General features: G+C 47.0%; 1 protein-coding gene across 7 annotated transcripts in view; it reads left to right on the top strand.

Annotated features, from left to right (window-relative positions):
• Positions 1–16,810, top strand: part of ANKH (ANKH inorganic pyrophosphate transport regulator) — a 151,806-nt gene that overhangs the window by 121,356 nt on the left and 13,640 nt on the right. For all 7 annotated transcript variants that reach the window (XR_013157894.1, XM_077116866.1, XM_077116870.1 and 4 more), the window contains exons 7-8: positions 1,682–1,774; positions 5,636–5,731. Coding sequence is in view for 6 of the 7 variants with exons in the window: in XM_077116866.1 (XP_076972981.1) it covers positions 1,682–1,774; positions 5,636–5,731 (189 nt within the window). In the remaining variant the exon portion in view is untranslated. The remainder of the gene's footprint in view (positions 1–1,681; positions 1,775–5,635; positions 5,732–16,810) is intronic.

Below are 16,810 nucleotides of genomic sequence, written 5' to 3'. Positions count from 1 at the left end.
CTGACTGACACCTTCCTCCTGCACCTGCCACCACCCGCTCCTGGCTGGGTGTGCTCTTTGGCAACCTGCTGTCATACAAAGAAGGATCACCTCTCTCATCACTCAGGGCTCGAGAAATTTACCTGAAAACTGGCAGCTACCCCTAAGAAAGAATAGAATCATTTTTCCCGACTTTCAAGTGTAGTATGAACAAGTAGAATTGCTTCATTTGCTCCCTCCTGCACAGCCCACTGGACGACTAATCTGTCTCTGGACCTGCCAGTCCTTAAGGTCCTTGGGGTCTTGTGTTGCACATAGAAATACCCGGGAGCCTGGAGTGCACTGTCAGCCTCCCTACACCAGGGCTGTCCTGCCTGTTCCCATGTCCTAGGAAGCAGTTCCTTTTGCTTGGGAGGAGATGCATATAAATCAAAAGTAGAATGCATATCTTGCTTCAGTTTGTTCCTGGGTTTAATTTTTCCAATCACGAATATCCTCTTGGGTGATTTCTGTGACACAAAGCTTCTCTACCTGAACACTTCCATTAAAGCTCCCAGCTGTGTGCTAGGACTCCATCTTCCCTTAAATATAAATTTTTAAAAAGTGGGCAAAATTGTATATATTTGAGCAATTTCCAAATTGATCTCAAGGGCATAGATGCACAACACACAGGGTATAGAAGTGACATTTATTGATCATTGACTTTTGTGACAGGCATTTGGGTACATTTCATTGGCTTCCCAACAGCCCTGGGATGGTAGTATTCTTTGTCTCAGTGTTCCACCGAGAATGGGGAGGTCATAGGGGCTAGTGAGTGATGAGAGTCTGAACCAGCTCTGCCTGACTCCAGGGCTCTTCTTCAGTCCACCCCAGTGCAGCACCCCAGCAAGTTCCTTCCCACAGCTGAGAACTTACCTCCTCTTGCTGGAACCACTGGGCATGGCTGCTAGGTTGATTCAAAGAGATGAAGCCCCCCATTCCTCTGTTACTAGCTAATTAGAGAGTTGAACTCTGCCAAAATGTAGGTTTAGATATTTTGTTTTAATTTTTTCTTTTTCATGCACCTAAGAAAAAGAGCTCCCACTTTCACGGGAAATCATTGATGACTTCCAGTGAGACATATTTGATGTTCTTCAATAAAAAATCAAAACCTTATGTACTGATTGAACGGACTGGCAGTGAGCCGAGCTACCAGGGGAGTTCAACCAAGGCGTGGACAGGCGTGTAAAGTTCGCTCCCGAGTCCAGAACGGAGGCATAGGCCCAAGCCAAGGCTATCCAGATTGTGGGAGGGTTCAAAGTCTCATTTCAGTACTCAAGAATTGAGCTACCCAAGAGGGTTTGGTTTTGCTCAGAGGAAGAGCAAGGATTTTGAAGTCTGATGGACCTGGGTGGAAGTCTTGGTTTCTTGAGGCAGCTCTGCGACTGCATTTCTCCTTGGGCTACTGTGAAACAAGACGCTGCCTCCTTTTTCCCACATTCCACTCTCAGCTCCACAACAGGACACCGGCAGATAGCCCCCGGCCGCGTCTCAGAGCCCCCCATTAGTCACAGCCCCCTGTGTGGCTGGCAGACACTTGTCACCAGAGTGGAGCTCTATCAACTGGGCCACGCCCAAGGCCGTTGTGCTGCACAAAGCAAATGGCACTTCTGGAGCTTTCTGCCAGCATCTATGCTAACTCGGCTGACTTTTCCCATTCTAGGCAGTGGCAATTTTGACAGCCACATACCCCGTGGGTCACATGCCATATGGCTGGTTGACGGAGATCCGCGCTGTCTATCCTGCTTTTGACAAGGTGAGAACCCAGGCTGTGTGATGTCTGAAACACGCTTTTTTAATTTTCTGTTTGACATACAGGGATCATGGCTGAGCAACATGTCAATGCTTTTCAATCTTTATAAAGTTAATGTGGTACTGGGCAGGCTGAAGGTAATAGTGGAACATTCTCCTGAGAAAGTAACACAGGCCAATTTAATCTAACTTGATGCCAAGCCTATAATGCGTTTATCCTATTACCACTTTTAGGTTATTCCTACTCAGAAATTGTATATCTGCAGGAAAGAAGCTAAACTCTCAAAAAGTTTTAAACATATTGGATTTTGTTTCTATGGGTTGACATTTTTAGTTAAACTACTCTTTTGTGCCCTGCTATCAGCTGGTGATGGTAAAAAGTCCCCCAGCATGACAGGCCGGAGGTCGAGGGCTTGAGCTTGTGGCTTCTGGAGGTGTCACGGGGTGCCGTCGCACATGCAGCGAGGCCTGGGTCCCCCTTAGTTCTGATGTGCACACTCACTCCCACTGAAGCCTCTGGAGGTGGCAGTCTGCACTTTCAACCTCCCCAAAACAAACACAGCACCTAGGGGTGTGTCACCCTACAGCACTGTAGCCTGTGGCTGAGCTGGGATTGCCCTGCTGACCTTTTAATAAATATGTATTTAATCTAGACTTAACTATTTGAACCTGTAGCCTGTTTCTCTAGTATGAATGACAGGCAAAGCATACCAAACACAGATGTTGTACATGTTTTACCCTCCAAAATAGGCAAGATGCAAACAGCCTGCCAATATATACCAGAAAGCAGAAAGGAACATTTATATAAGGATTCAGTAATCAAAATCCCCTCTTAAATCCTGATTTCTTGGTTACAAATTGTACATTAATAGCTACTCCTTTGCCTTGAATTTCTATAGTGCCAGCTCAGAGCTTTATCTTCTCCCACCAAAGGAGATGAACCTCTTCTCCAGGGGTCCCCAGCAGATACCTGGAAGAAGGGGCAGTGTAGGGCTCCTTGCTCCTTGCCCCTGACTCCCCGCGGGTCTGCGGAGCCCTGGGAGGCCACACAGAGCAAGACCAGGCCATGGGCTGCAGGAAAGGAGGGCTCTTCTCACACACCCACAGGCATGTGAGAGCCTGGAACCACCCCTGGGCTTCCAGGATGGAGGCCCAGTGAGGTTTCTGACTTCCTCCCTCCCCAGCTTCCATCTGCCCCCAGGGCGTCCCCAGGGCATCCCCAGCACCTCTGATGTGGATGGGGGCATGGGAGGGTCAGATCTGGAACCACACCCTCCACTCTCAGTACACCTCCGCCCCCTGTGGTCCCGGGAAGCATTTCCCTGATAGTGTAAGCTCACACACACACCCTTGTGCTCACACTTCCCCAAACCACTTCTCAGCTCAGGGTCACCTCCATCCTCCAACCCCACACCCACGCTCAACTATGGACACCAACTCACCTCAGACACACTGGCGGGCTTCCACCAAATAGCCGGAGGTGAGCTGACTGGTGTCTTGCCCACTGCCTTTGCCTTTCCGTTAGAACCCACGGGCACCACAGACTTCCAGAGGCCACGTCAGGATTCGCTGATCTCCCAGTGGTTGGCTCCTGCTTCACAGACATTGAGTGGCGACAGGGGGAGACCCAAATCACATTCAGTCGAGAGCTGACACTCCGTGTTTGAGTGGGTTTCATTCAGTCTACTCATAGAAACCATTATTTTCCCCTTTTAAGGAACATACATTTGGAAGAAAAGCCTAGAAAACCAAAATGCATACAGGTCTTCTTGCTAAATTTCAGTTCTAGCTCTTGAAGAATAAGATTATATAATAATTCTTGGTGAGTATATCAGTGTTAGATCCTTCTGGTTGTGGAAATTTCACCTGAGCTTGGTTTTGGCTACGACAAAATAATAAAACTTAATACAACACCATACAGTTTCAGTGGAAGTATCCAAGAGAAACCTTGTGTTATTTAGGATCACAGAAGTTAGGAGTTATGAAAAAATCCCTTTAACTAGCATGCCTCTAGCCAGCAATTCAAGTTACTCAGAAGCCATTTAAAGCCCCACCCATTGTTTCCAGGCATTCCAGGGAGCTGTACCAAGCCATTCTGTGAATGCTGACTATTCACCACAATTTTAGACACCTCAGTGTGGACTTCCAGAATTTGCTGCATTGGCAGTTGAAATCCCTAGCCTCTTTGTGGGCTCCAGAATAAAAGATTTTTAATTTCTTGCAAAACTTCAGATGGTTCTATCTAAATATGAACTGAGAGAAGCTTCCACTAGTGAAAGCTCTCTCTAATCTTTAGTTACCATCTGTGAGGGAGTATATTTTTAAGCAAATTTGACAAACAAAATGGAACACAGGCACTAATCTTATAATGCATCCTGGTTTATTTTAACCGTATTTGAGAAATGTTTGCGTTTGTAACAGGTGCACCTGCAGGAGCACTAGCACAGTGCCATCTTGTGTGGACAGTCTAACTCCCTTCAAGCGACCTCTGTCTCACCAGCGGCCTCCCCTCTATTACAGATTCCCAGGGTAAAATGGAGGTGGAGGTCTCCTGCCCTCTGTGGTGTTTATGTGCCTATGGCAGTCTGTCATTCAGAAAGCAGACATGTTTCAGAGAGCAGAATTAAGCAGCGTGAAGGCACTTAGTAATGTCAGTAAGGGGAAGGGATTCTTCTTAGCCTCCACAGTAAAGGAAAACAGTTAGTCTTTTCCAAGTGAAACGTGTAATAGCTGTGTGTGCCTCTTTCAGTAGGCTGAATGCAGGATCAGGTGTTCAGGGTTTATTGTTGTTAGCTCTGGGGCTAATTGGACCCACAGTGAGGCAGGGGTGGAGGGTGCGGGTGCGGGTGGGGGAATTTTTTTTCAGCTGATTTTCACAGCCAAGAGGCCAGGGCCATGTTCTCATTGGGTGGGGGCATGCTTAGCAGTGGAGCTGTGATGGCTTCTGTAGGCCTCAGGTTTAGCAAAATGTAGGAAGGCTTCCCAGATGTCTGCATTATTTCCTTACAATTATATTTAACAAATGCTTTTGAGCACCTTCTCTACCCAAGAAAGATTGTGTGTGCTGAAAGCTAGAGGAGCTAAAGAGATGGATAAGACATTTCTTTATCTCAGAGAACACATAGTCTCATACAGCCCCATAGGGGCTTTGAGTACCGTGCCCACTGCATACAGGACAGAGCAGATACCTGCCTTAAGAGAGGTCCAGGGTCTCCAGACATTATAGGAAGGGGAGCCTGGAGTCAGTTTGAGGGTAAAAGATCAGCAAAGCTTTAAGAAACAGATGGGCCCTGGGAAGGGCCTTGAAAAAGGGGTGGGCGTGGGGGTTTGAAAGTCAGGCGATCTGACAGGAGGAAGCAGGAACCAGAGCAGAGAAAAATGAAAGCACAAGGAGGGCTAAGGAAAGAGCAGAAAGTTCCCTGTGCAGGAACCAGTTCATGGGTCAAGATACTATGGCAGGAACCTGAGTCTGTGAGCTTCTGGAAGACCTCAGCTGCCCAGGCGAGCTAATAATCAGTTTGGTTGGGAAGAGGGCCCCGGAGGTTCCTGAGCAGGGCTGTGATATTGAAGGAAATGGCTTCCAGAGCTGGGGCCTGGACTGGGCAGGGTGGGCCGCCCAGCCTCAATGGAAAGGGATGGACAGGGTGAGCCCATGGGGTCTGTATCCAGAATCCCCTCTGGTTAATGTTCACATGCAGAAACCTGACTGCTGTCTAAGACTAAGTGACGGTCACCTCCAAGCTGTCATTTGAAGGCCATACTTGACATGCATCAAATAAAGCATGACCTGAGATGCTTGGGACACACTTAGGGCCAGCCTGGGATAAGCCAGACCTCGTCACCATCATCCTTTCCTTTCTTCTAGAACAACCCCAGCAATAAACTGGTGAGTTCAAGCAACACGGTCACGGCCGCCCACATCAAGAAGTTCACCTTTGTCTGCATGGCCTTGTCGCTGACGGTAAGCAGAGACCTGTGTGGCTCTCTTCTCTTTTACTGCAAACAGGGACTTCCCATCTTAACGGGAGCCAGCTTGAACTAAATAACGTGATGCTCTAGTGGATTTGTTAACAACCTCTTCCTCACATTTCCTTCCCAAATTCTGAGCAATGGTTATTCGAGGAGGTCAGTAAATTGAGAAATAAAGGATCTGTGTCTGGGGTTTTTCAGAACACCCTAACTCTGAAGAGAGGCAGACTTTGCCTTTAATTTCATGAATACTTATGTCTTACCAGATAATTTCCAGCCCATTTTTAAACAGCCAAAGTCAACTTTATAACCATCCCTGTCCCTTTTCAAATATAGGTGGTGTTACTTCAGTTTCCCCAGTATAATATTCCTTTTCTAATTACATTTTTTGTTGCTGTATCCTTCTTATTTATTCATCATTTCACAAATACTTATTTAGTACCTAGTGCACCTCAAGCTCTGTGCCAGCTGCTGAGGATACAGCTGTGAACAAGTGTGGATGACAGATTTGATGGCAGGGTCTGTCTATGACTCCATATGACCCTAAATCAACAAAACCCACCCTTCCTTTATAAAATACAAACATATAAGATAATGTTAAAAAAAAACGCACAAAAAAGTATTTGCGTGGTTTATGCTCCAAAGGTATATAATTTTAAGTTTATTTATAACACCTATCAGCAGTAGCAAAAATCATAACATTTATTAACAACTTTAATCAAACCCTCTGCCTTTTGTATTATAAAGATAGAGACAAAAGGGGATAAAAAGAACCAAGGGTTTTGGTGAACTCAGTTCAACTTTCCTTGTTTTCTGTTGTGACTACACATTTCCTATTGCGTCCTTCAGAAAATTTACATTTATTTGTATATCATATAAGTATGTTAGAGAAATACCTAGCTGAGTGCAGTTGTCATCGTAAAGGACAAATAAAGAAGACCTCAGGCAATAAAAGGCACTGGGTTATGCTGATGACAGCAACACAGGTGCTCTTGTGCTTTTTACCTTTATAACAAGAGCCATTTAACTTGCTGAGCCCTGTTGGTGGTCCTTTAAAATTAAAATTAAGCCCTACTTACTTTTTTTTTTTTGACATGGGCAGGCTCTGGGAATCGAACCCAGTCTCCGGCATGGCAGATGAGAACTCCGCCGCTGAGCTACTGTTGCACCACCCAAGCCCTACTTTTTAAACCTTTAATGGGCTTTTATTTTTTCAAAACCCAGAACTCAATATTTGATTCATTGATCTAGTACCTGAATAGATGTAACGAAGACAGCATGAGGCAAATGGCCCCCTGCACAGTGCCGCTGGCGCCACCAAGTCATGGCCCTGTGCTCTCCCCCTGCCCCTCCCCCAGCACAGCCCCTGGGCCAGCCATTACTGTTGCCAGTGGGAGTGGGTGGCACATCCAAAACACCTCCCATGCAGCTTACTGAGGAGTCTCCCTAAGCATGCCCACCAGAGGCAGGACAGATTACCCCAGGCCACCTGGCGCCTGGGTCAGCATGGCTTTTCTCTCTGATGTGCAAGTTTTCCATGGTTCCCTAAAATATTAACACAACACTGAACAACCTTGAAACTGTTTAAAAGAGTATTTTAGGAAAAACAAGGTTTCAACTCCAGGAACAGATCTCAGTTTAGGAGACTCAGTTAAATGACTGGCACCTAGAGTTGAGTTGATTCCAAGACTAGCCCCCAAGATTTAGACCTGGTACACATACAAAGCCAGAAGCTGTCCTTGGTTGCAGAATCTGCGGGCCAGATGCTTATCTTCTGTCTTCTGTTCTGTTCAAACATCTCCCCACAGCTAGCGTTGAGTCTGGTGGGGAACTTTACTGGATTGAGTGTAAACATGCTGTGCATTCCAGTGGATGATCTTATGTGCAGACAGGCTTTAGGGTGATGCCACGGCCGAGTGCGGGCCTTAGGGTGATGCCGCGGCCCAGTGCGGGCTTTAGGGTGATGCCGCGGCCCAGTGCGGGCCTTAGGGTGATGCCGCGGCCCAGTGCGGGCCTTAGGGTGATGCCGCGGCCCAGTGCGGGCCTTAGGGTGATGCCGCGGCCCAGTGCGGGCCTTAGGGTGATGCCGCGGCCCAGTGCGGGCTTTAGGGTGATGCCGCGGCCCAGTGCGGGCTTTACTTCCCTCCTTCAGTTCATTAGCAAGAATTCATACTCTTAAAAGTTGTTCTTCAACGCATTTATTTTGTAATAATCAGTACTTAAAATCTGGTAAATGCTTTTTTTTCCCATGTAGAGATTCTGTTTTTTATTATTTTACTCCTAGATCTAAATACATCTATGACTAAAAGTATCTTGGTGTAGATTTCCACCATAGAAACAGGCAGGGAATCTTTTGTTGGAAACGAAGTTGTAAGTAACCTGTTAGACAAAGCCCATAATTTTTCAGAAAAAGAAATCGCTCAGAGGATAAGTGACTTGTCCAAGTTCTCGTTACCCAGTCTCTGGACTCATTCTCCTGCAACCTTTCCTCCACACTGCAGTGTGTCTAGAGTGTCGGCAAGATGCCTGGTACCTAGGCCTCCAAACTGGGACACCATGCCGCCAGGCTTGAGAGGATAGTTTCTTCAAAATATTAATATATGAAGTGTTTTGCATACATTATCTTTTTGGCAATTCAAACAGTTGGTCCAATATCTGCACATAAGGAATTGCTGTTAAAAGATGCATAGAAAAAATGTAAGAGAAATTGTTTCCAAGTTAAATGTTAACTTGTTTCTAAATCTTATTGTATTTATTTTTTTCACATCTCTTTCTCCTTCCAGGCTGTTCACTTCACAAGGCAGGGATCTGTGATGTGGTCATCTTTTGTCCTCAGAGTCTAGCACAGTGCCTGACACAGAAGGCACATAGTGATATTTAATACCTGAATCAACCAACTCTCAGCTGTGAGATAAGGGGCAGAAAGGTGCTGGGGGCACTCACCCCTTGCATGTTGCAGTCTCTGCATTTATACTCAGTTTATCCTGTTGTTGATGTTTTTAAGAAGCTCTTTACTCTCAAGTTTATTTGCTTTTCTTATTTTGAAGCCTCTTAATGTTAGTAAATTGTCATAGGAGGTCGTTGCAGTATTCCAGAGCAGCAGGTATGCTGTCCACTCCAGTGGCTGATCTTATGTGCAGACAGGCTTTAGAGTGGTGCCGCAGTCGAGTGTGGGCTTTAGGGAGATGCCACAGCCAAATGTGGACTTTAGGATGATGCCACAGCCAAGTGTGGGCTTTAGCGTGGTGCCACGGCCAAGTGCTGGCTTTAGGGTGATGCCACGGCTGACTGCGGGCTTTAGGGTGGCACCACGGCCAAGTGCGGGCTATAGGGTGGCACTGTGGCCTAGTGCGGGCTTTCAGGTGATGCCGCAGCCAAGTGCGGGCTTTAGGGTGATGCCACAGCCGAGTGTGGGCTTTAGGGTGGTGCCACGGCCGAGTGAGGGCTTTAGGTGACCCCACAGCCTTCTGTGCTTTGCCTAGGATGGATGCCTTTTCCCATGCTCTCCCTAAACAGCAAGCCTTCTCCGAGAGTCTCTGAGCAAAGCTGCCTCCACAGATTCCCCCAGACGCTTAATGATGCTGCTTTTTAAAAGAAAACTTTTAATGAAAGACGAATATTTCGGCATACTGCAATGACGTATACTTATTTATTCCCTAATATCAATTATAGATTAAATTTAGATTTACATTTTGCCCCCATCCAAAAGTCTTGTTGAATCACTGGGCTTCAAGAAGCAACAGATGTCCTCTGCCCAACTGGAAAAGGAGGTGAATTCAGGAATTCAGAGCAGAAAAATAAGTGATTTTCTATTCCTGTTAGCATCTTACCTTCGATCTTAAGCATCTCAGCAGGCGTCCACTGATTAATTTCTTTAAATGAGAGATGAGGAAAAGGCTGTCCTTAGCTTCAGAATGGTAGAACTGTCAGATTTCATAGGGTCAGAATTTCGAATATAAGTTACCAGGGCATGGGGTGGGAATTGGGGATAGGGAGTTAAGGCTTAAAATGTCCAGGCTCCTGATTGGAATGCTGGAAATGCTTAGGTAATGGATGGTGCTGATGGCAGCACAACACTGTGAGTGTAATTAACAGCACTGAAATACATATCTGAATCTGGTAAAAAAGGGGAAATATTAGGTTGTATGTATGTTAACAAAATAAACGTTTTGGAACTGCGCTATACAAACAGTGAACCCTATGTTAAACCATGGACTATGGTTAATAGTACAATTATAAAAATGTGCTTTCAACGATTGTAGTAAATATACCACATCAATGCAAGGTGTTAATAATTGGGTGGTATATGGGAATCCTGTATTTTATGCATGATTTTTCTGTATACCCACAACTTCTCTAATGAAAAAAAATGTAACCCCCTCAATAACAACAACGTGGACATATGCAAACCAAGGATTAGCCAGGTGACTGCAGATTGACAAGCTATTGCTTTAGGTGAATTAAAACATGGTCTAGGGTGGGCAGTGGTGGCTCAGTCGTACTGGAGGCACAGGTTCTCCTGCCCATGCCAAAAAAAAAAAAAAGGTCTAAAAACAGTATAAAGCCATTTGGAAGAGCAGCTTCAAATACTATGCTTTTGGGTTTTATTCTGCCTTTTATTACTGTATTATTTGAATAGCCCAGCAAGTCTTATCTGTGTTCTTGCAGAACACAGGACCAGCCTGTGTCATTCCCTTCTCTGAAAATCAGAAATATTTCCCCAGTTTGCAGGAAACAAATTAAGTTGCTAGAATTTCATCCAGTATATTTATCCTCCCAAATTGTCTCAAATCTTTGATCCCTTCTCCTGCTTTCTTGCACATGAACCTTATAGGTGGTTTCTGATTTGGTACAAAATGTGTCATTATTTTCCATCTAACCTGTCAGTACACACGTGTATCCTGCAAGGAACAGTTGGGGACCCCGCCCCATGAATCACTTTGAGAACCACTGGGGAAAAACTGCTTGTTCCTTGGAACCTGCTAAAGAGTACACATTACTAAGCTGCTCTGACATTGTGGAGGTGAAGCGTGGGCTCCTGGATGCTCCTGGAAAGCGAACCTGGCCGGGGTGCCGCCTCGGAGGCATTTCCAGGCTCCCTCGCTGCCTCTGCCTCACGCTCTTCACTGCTGACCAAGCCACGCTGTTCTCCTGGGGGAGATGTCCGCAGGAGAGTGCTTCAGAGGGACCAATTAATGGACTTTGGGAATAATATTTGAAGACTCTCTGTGGCTTTTTTTAAAAAAACCTTTTTTATTACTCAGCTTAAAGACAAAAAAAAAATTTCTGACTGAGCTGATCAGTCTAGGTGGCATTTTTCTCGTGGACACGTTACATGGGCAGCAGCCCAGACATCAGCCCGAATGGGGGCCTGGGTCAGCCGTTCGAACACAGGTCACATAAGGGAATGCGGAGAAAACAGAGATCTGGAGATCGTGTCTCCTCAGTTTCCTGATTCAGCACCTGCCTAGGCACCCCAAGGTACTTCGAACTTGAACATCTTTCCTTGGAGCCTGAAACTCTTGAGGTACTTTTTTTTTTTTCACAAGGGCAGGCACCAGGAATCGAACCAGGGTCTCTGGCATGGCAGGTGAGAATTCTGCACTGAGCCACCATCGCATTGCGATGTGCTTTTAATCTACTTTTATACAGCATGTGGGAAGTGCAGCAAAGCCCATGTGCAAAAATATCTCAGAAAGTTTTGATTTGGGGCATTTAAACACCAATAAGACTATTTACACAAGTAGTGTGTGAAATGAGCACCATGAGGACATAAAGCCCTGACCAGGCATGCTAAACCATTATTTTATGTGTTTAACAGAATAAGAGACCATTTGAAGTGGGAACAAAAGAAAGTGATCAAAAACTCCTCCAATGGTCATACATTGGAGAGTCATCGGTTGTCTCTCCCGGTGACGGGACAGCGAGCGCAGTCCTTTTTTGGGTACTCATTCTGAGGCAGTGCAGCTGGGACTCTTAAAAGGAAACACTGAAAAGTGATCGGGAAATAAAGTCATTTTTAACTTACAGCCTTTCTGAGTAGGCAGCCTACTGGTTAAGGCCCTTAACTCTTGTGGCTTAGAAAGCAAATTGGCTCTCACCAAAAAGGACATTCCCCTCTTAGTTGTGGTGCACACTCTGGAGCCAACACTGCTGCCTTGAACCTGGAGAGAGGTCAGATTTGGGGCTACACATTGTATAGTGATGTGTCAGGGGCTCTCAGGACACGCGGTTGCCCTCTGTTTTTTAACTAAAACACGCACAGAGTGTGGGGAGAGCAGAGGAACAGGATATTCACCCGTGTATGAATTCAGGGGCACCGCAGTTGCCCTTCACTCCCCATCTGGGCGCCCGTGTGGCCCATTCCATGTGCTCTTTCACCCGGGTCTTCGCTGCAGCCCTTGCCCTGCCTGCCACACCCTCATTTTTCCTGACTTGGCTTGTGCCAGCTTCTTCTTCTGATAGCAGCTTGGATCTTTTCAGCCAACTTTGTGCATCCCCTGCCAGGTTCCCCAAAACAACATGTGTCGATATCTCAACACTCACGACACCGGGCACCCTGTCCTGATGGCTGCCAGGCACTGCGGTGCAGGCGGCAGGATCGTCCCAGCTACATTTGCTTGGATGCCCAGCATCTCGCCATCTGGTGCCGCTAGCTCTCTTGAATCTTATCCTGACCAAGCTAATAACCAACGGCTACAGGAATCTCAGTAGGTCACCAGCTCATCAGAAATACAGAAGCAGTTAAAAATCAGTGTACTATGGAAGAGTTTCTGTTTTCTTCATGACCTGTCCTCCTGTCCTCCAGCCCCTGCAGTGTTCTCGTTGCCCTACCACTTATCAGGGCTTCTCTGAAAGCACAGAACACCAGCTCCAGATGCGGCCTCTCCTGGCCGAGTCTAAAGGACCAGAATGGCCCAGTTTTGACTCCCTTCTTTTCTTTAGTGCAGCCAAAGCCTGCCTTAGCTTTTCCAATAACCACAGATAGTGTTCTTAGCGTAGACACAGGCCAGTGAGACCCAGTACTGTTGGGGCAGCCAGGAACTGGCCCCCCTCTTCTGTGCTTCCTGAATCACACTGGGAGTATGTTCACTCCTGCATGACAATTCTCATCTGAGCCATCAGCACAATAGTCTGGGTCTGTGGGAATGCAGGTGGGAACTGCAACCCAGCACCAGCACCTCTGTGGCGCCTTATTGCCTGCCAGACCCATCGAGACCTTCGGGACCCTGAGGTGGGGGAAAAATATGCATCTTCATGGAGTAGAGTTCACTGCAAAACCAAGGATTCAGATGTTTGGTATTTAAAACATTTTGTCCTAAACCTTCAGGACTACAGACCTCAGAAAGATCTTCCCGGGGCGGGGGGGGGGGGGGGGGGGGGGGGGGAAGCAAAATGCTGCAGCCTCAGAGATGGAAACAGTCTGAAAATTCTGCACCGTCAGACTCTATCCCCATGGCACAGGGAGATAATCTCTTTCACTGAAGTTCGGCTGTTCTCAAAATACTTCTCTGCTGCTCTCACGAGATAAGTCCTCAGGAAGCCCAAATCCCAGAGATCTGAGTGGGAACTCGGGCTGTCCCACCTCCCCTCCAGAACCTGCCCCCACTTTGGAAAAGGCAGCAGGGTCACTGAGAAGGCAAGTATTTATAGTGCCCCTAATCCAGACAGCAGCCCGGCCAGGCCACCTGCTCCTCTTTGCAGACCCCAGTGGCTCATCTGGGGCACAGCTGACAGACGGAACCATGGAGAACAGTGGAGAGCACCATACCTAGAAGTCAAGAAGCCTGGAGATTCCATCCCTGCCTGTCACAACCTCAGTTTCCTCGGTTAGAATTTTTTTTTGCTAATTTATGGGCCAGTTTTGCATCTTGCAAATTAGGATGAGCTCCTCCACCCCCTTTTTATGTACTGACCTCTTAGTGGGAAGGTCTCAAGTGCTCACCTATGAAGATGCCTCATGGGATAAAGTCTTTCAACATCTGATCAACAGACCAAGAAGTCCTTATTCTTAGTTGTGGCATCTTAGTAAAGCATGTTAGTCCCGAGTTCCTTCAGTTGTGTGCTAGAAAGCTGCAGTATTTGAGCTAATTAGTAAAAACCACAATCCAGTGGAGCCTTGCCAGTCAGTTCTATTTTCAAGATTATAAATTTGGTTCATGAAAACAACCCAGTCTCACTTCCTGCTGCAAAATGTACCCACAAGCCTGTGCTGCCCTCAGCCACCCGGTGGATCCCCTGGGCCTTCTCCCAGCCATGGCACCATGCTGCCCCTTTGTCTCGGAACAAGGATGGCCTGTCTGAGGCTTTGTCTCTGGTGGGGCCCCCACCCCCACGCCCCAAAGTGGAGACTGCTGCCTCATTGTTCACACTGTCCACTAGAAGAAAAGGACTCTGTTGTGCATGGGGGAGGAAAAAAGAACCAAAGGTAAATCAACTGGATGCAAGCCTCCCTGATTTGGCACCCCTCCCTGTACCCGTGTGCTGTGTGCCAGTGTGCCAGAACATCTCTGCAGCTCAAGGCACATGGAAATGTGCAGAGAACAAAGCTTGGATTCCTGGGTTGGAGTCCTGGCCCCACCCTGTGCCAGCAGGGTGGCAGCGGGGTCACACAGCCTCTGCAGGCCCTGGGGCGCTCATATGTAGAGGAGAAAAACTACTGCCCAGTTCCCCAGATGGCTCAGAGTAGCCCTTGCTCCCCTCATGCTTCTTTCAGGAAGCCCCAGCGTTCAGTTTTTACATTGGCACCAGTTTTTAGAGTTGAGGAGCTGCCTGTTTGTTTGGGAGGGAACACAGGGAAGGGAGGGTTAAAAACATTTAAACTGGGCCCTAAAACTCGGTCCTTCCCTACCCCTCATAATACCCGTTCAAATCAGCATGGCCGTTCTTGGAAAGCAGTTAGCAAAAGAACAAGCAATTGTGCTGTTGCAGCAGGTTACAATTTGACGATTAACATTCAAGGAAAAATAAGGGCTAAACAGAAGCTGAAGCCTGAAACTTTCTAAATGTTCTTCAGATCAGGTAAGTATCTCCTCCAAAGGATGAACTCAGTATGAACAGGAATGAATGAAACCTACAGGCACCACGCACCACACAGGCACGTTTGACCACAAGCCGGCCCTCCACGGGCTTGCTGCATGGTGCCCCCTGCTGTTTAAGTATATATTTTTCCTTTATCTGACAGTTCGTACTTACCAGGAATTTAGTTCTCGAATTAGAGCTCTCGGGGATCTGAAGGACACTCTCAGTGCCCTCCTGAAGTGTGTGTACTTTGCGCTTTCACTAACTCTGACTGCCAACAGAGATGAGTTAGGTTTCATATGATAAAAATAAATAAACGACATCTGAAAATGTTAAGTTTTATGATAAATGTGCAATCACAGTATCAACTCCCTTATGGAAGTATTCAAGATTGATGTATAATGACAATTATGATCATCCACGAGACACTTTGAGAATTTTTGGTACTACGTAAGCATGTTGTAATATACTTCCTCAGGCTCTCCAACTTTACAGAAAACCAAGCTCTGTTTTTCCCAGTAATAAATGTATCTTACTACATCTATTCCAGTCTACTAAAACTATTGCTACTGTGACATTATATCAATGTCCCCTACAACTCTTCACTGTATATTATTGTAGTCCCATAGCCCTTCCTTATGAGGGTCTCCCTCCCTGTGACTCTCTCCTGCCAAGCCAGCCGCCCACACAAAAGTGTCCTCTGCCGCTGTCCTCCCACATGAGGGCCCTGTCATCTTTGTGCCCGCCCACGTGGCCTTTCCTGGTCATCCTTCAGAGGTTGGACTCCGGGGATTCTGGCAACTGTAGGTGTCCTCCCCTGTCCCCTCTTAATGCCAACAACCAGAAATTGGGCTCGTCAGCCACTCCCACACTTTATGTCTGCTTCAGGCATTTGATTTCTTCTTGCAGAATTAGGAATTACCCTGGTTCTCAGAGGCAGTCCTGATGAAATGCTGTGTCATTCCACTTGGAAGGTAGTGACTTCTCATCAACTCACTGTCGGCTCATTAGATAGTCTGCTCCAGCTTCTTTTCCAGCCAGCAAGCAGGAGTAAGAATCCATGTAGAGGACCAGCTGGAAAAGCCGGCCAGGGCAGCAACATGCTCATTCATGCACTCTCGTCCCTGCTCCTGTCTCCACCGCCTCACCTCAGCCCTTCAGCTAGTCACCTTGGCTCTGCCTTCCACATACTGCCAGATCCAGCCATTACTCCTCACCCCTGCACCTGCGGGGGCTCCCTGTCCCAGCCCTGGATCCCCATATCCAGGCTTACTCAGCACCAAGCAAGGCTGTCACGTCTCAATCTGGTCACGTCTCCCTTCGACTCGTCACCGCCCAGGGTTCCCAGGCTCATGACCACGGCTGGCAAACCCCTTTGTGAGCCACCAAGTGTGCATAGCCAGCACAATTTAATGCCAAGAATTAAAAGCCAGCCATGCTTAGGTCTATACCAGCTGATCCTGAGCATGCACACAAGGTGGGCGTGTGTTATCTGTTAGTGCCCTGCCTAGTTTGTGCCCATACACCCCCAAGTAAATCAAATCAGCATGCCTTCCTCATGAAATGATATGGAATATGATTTCCCAAGATGCTGCTATTAAAACCAAGCCATACGCCACCTCCTGAAAGCTGCCCCACCTCAAACAAGGCTTCCGGCATCTCCATCCTGCATACATGTTATGATGAACTTCATTTATGAAGACAAATCCCAGGGGTCCCTTTTATTTGAAAATGTCTTTTTGATAGAGGGAGGAAAAAATACATGATTCTTTGTGGGAAGTATGGAAAAGTACAAAAAAGAAGATGAAATCAACCCAAATCTCATCACCTTAGAGAGGAGTCTGCTGTTGACATTTTATTTCAGCCCCAGAAAACCTTTCCCAGTCCCAGTGGCTGGCACTGATTGACCACACACACACTTAGTGGCAGGGAGCGGGTAGGATCACTTTGGCGCTTAGCCTTGCTTTTCCATGTGGGGTTCACACCAGTGCTGTTGGTCCGGCTGAACAGTGCCTGCCCGCAGGGAGATAAGGAGCTGGCACCAGTATGC

This window comes from Tamandua tetradactyla, chromosome 9 (genome assembly GCF_023851605.1).
Source record: "Tamandua tetradactyla isolate mTamTet1 chromosome 9, mTamTet1.pri, whole genome shotgun sequence".
NCBI lineage: Eukaryota > Metazoa > Chordata > Mammalia > Pilosa > Myrmecophagidae > Tamandua > Tamandua tetradactyla.
Note: the sequence above shows the minus strand (reverse complement) of the source record. Positions and strands in the feature narration are given on the sequence as shown.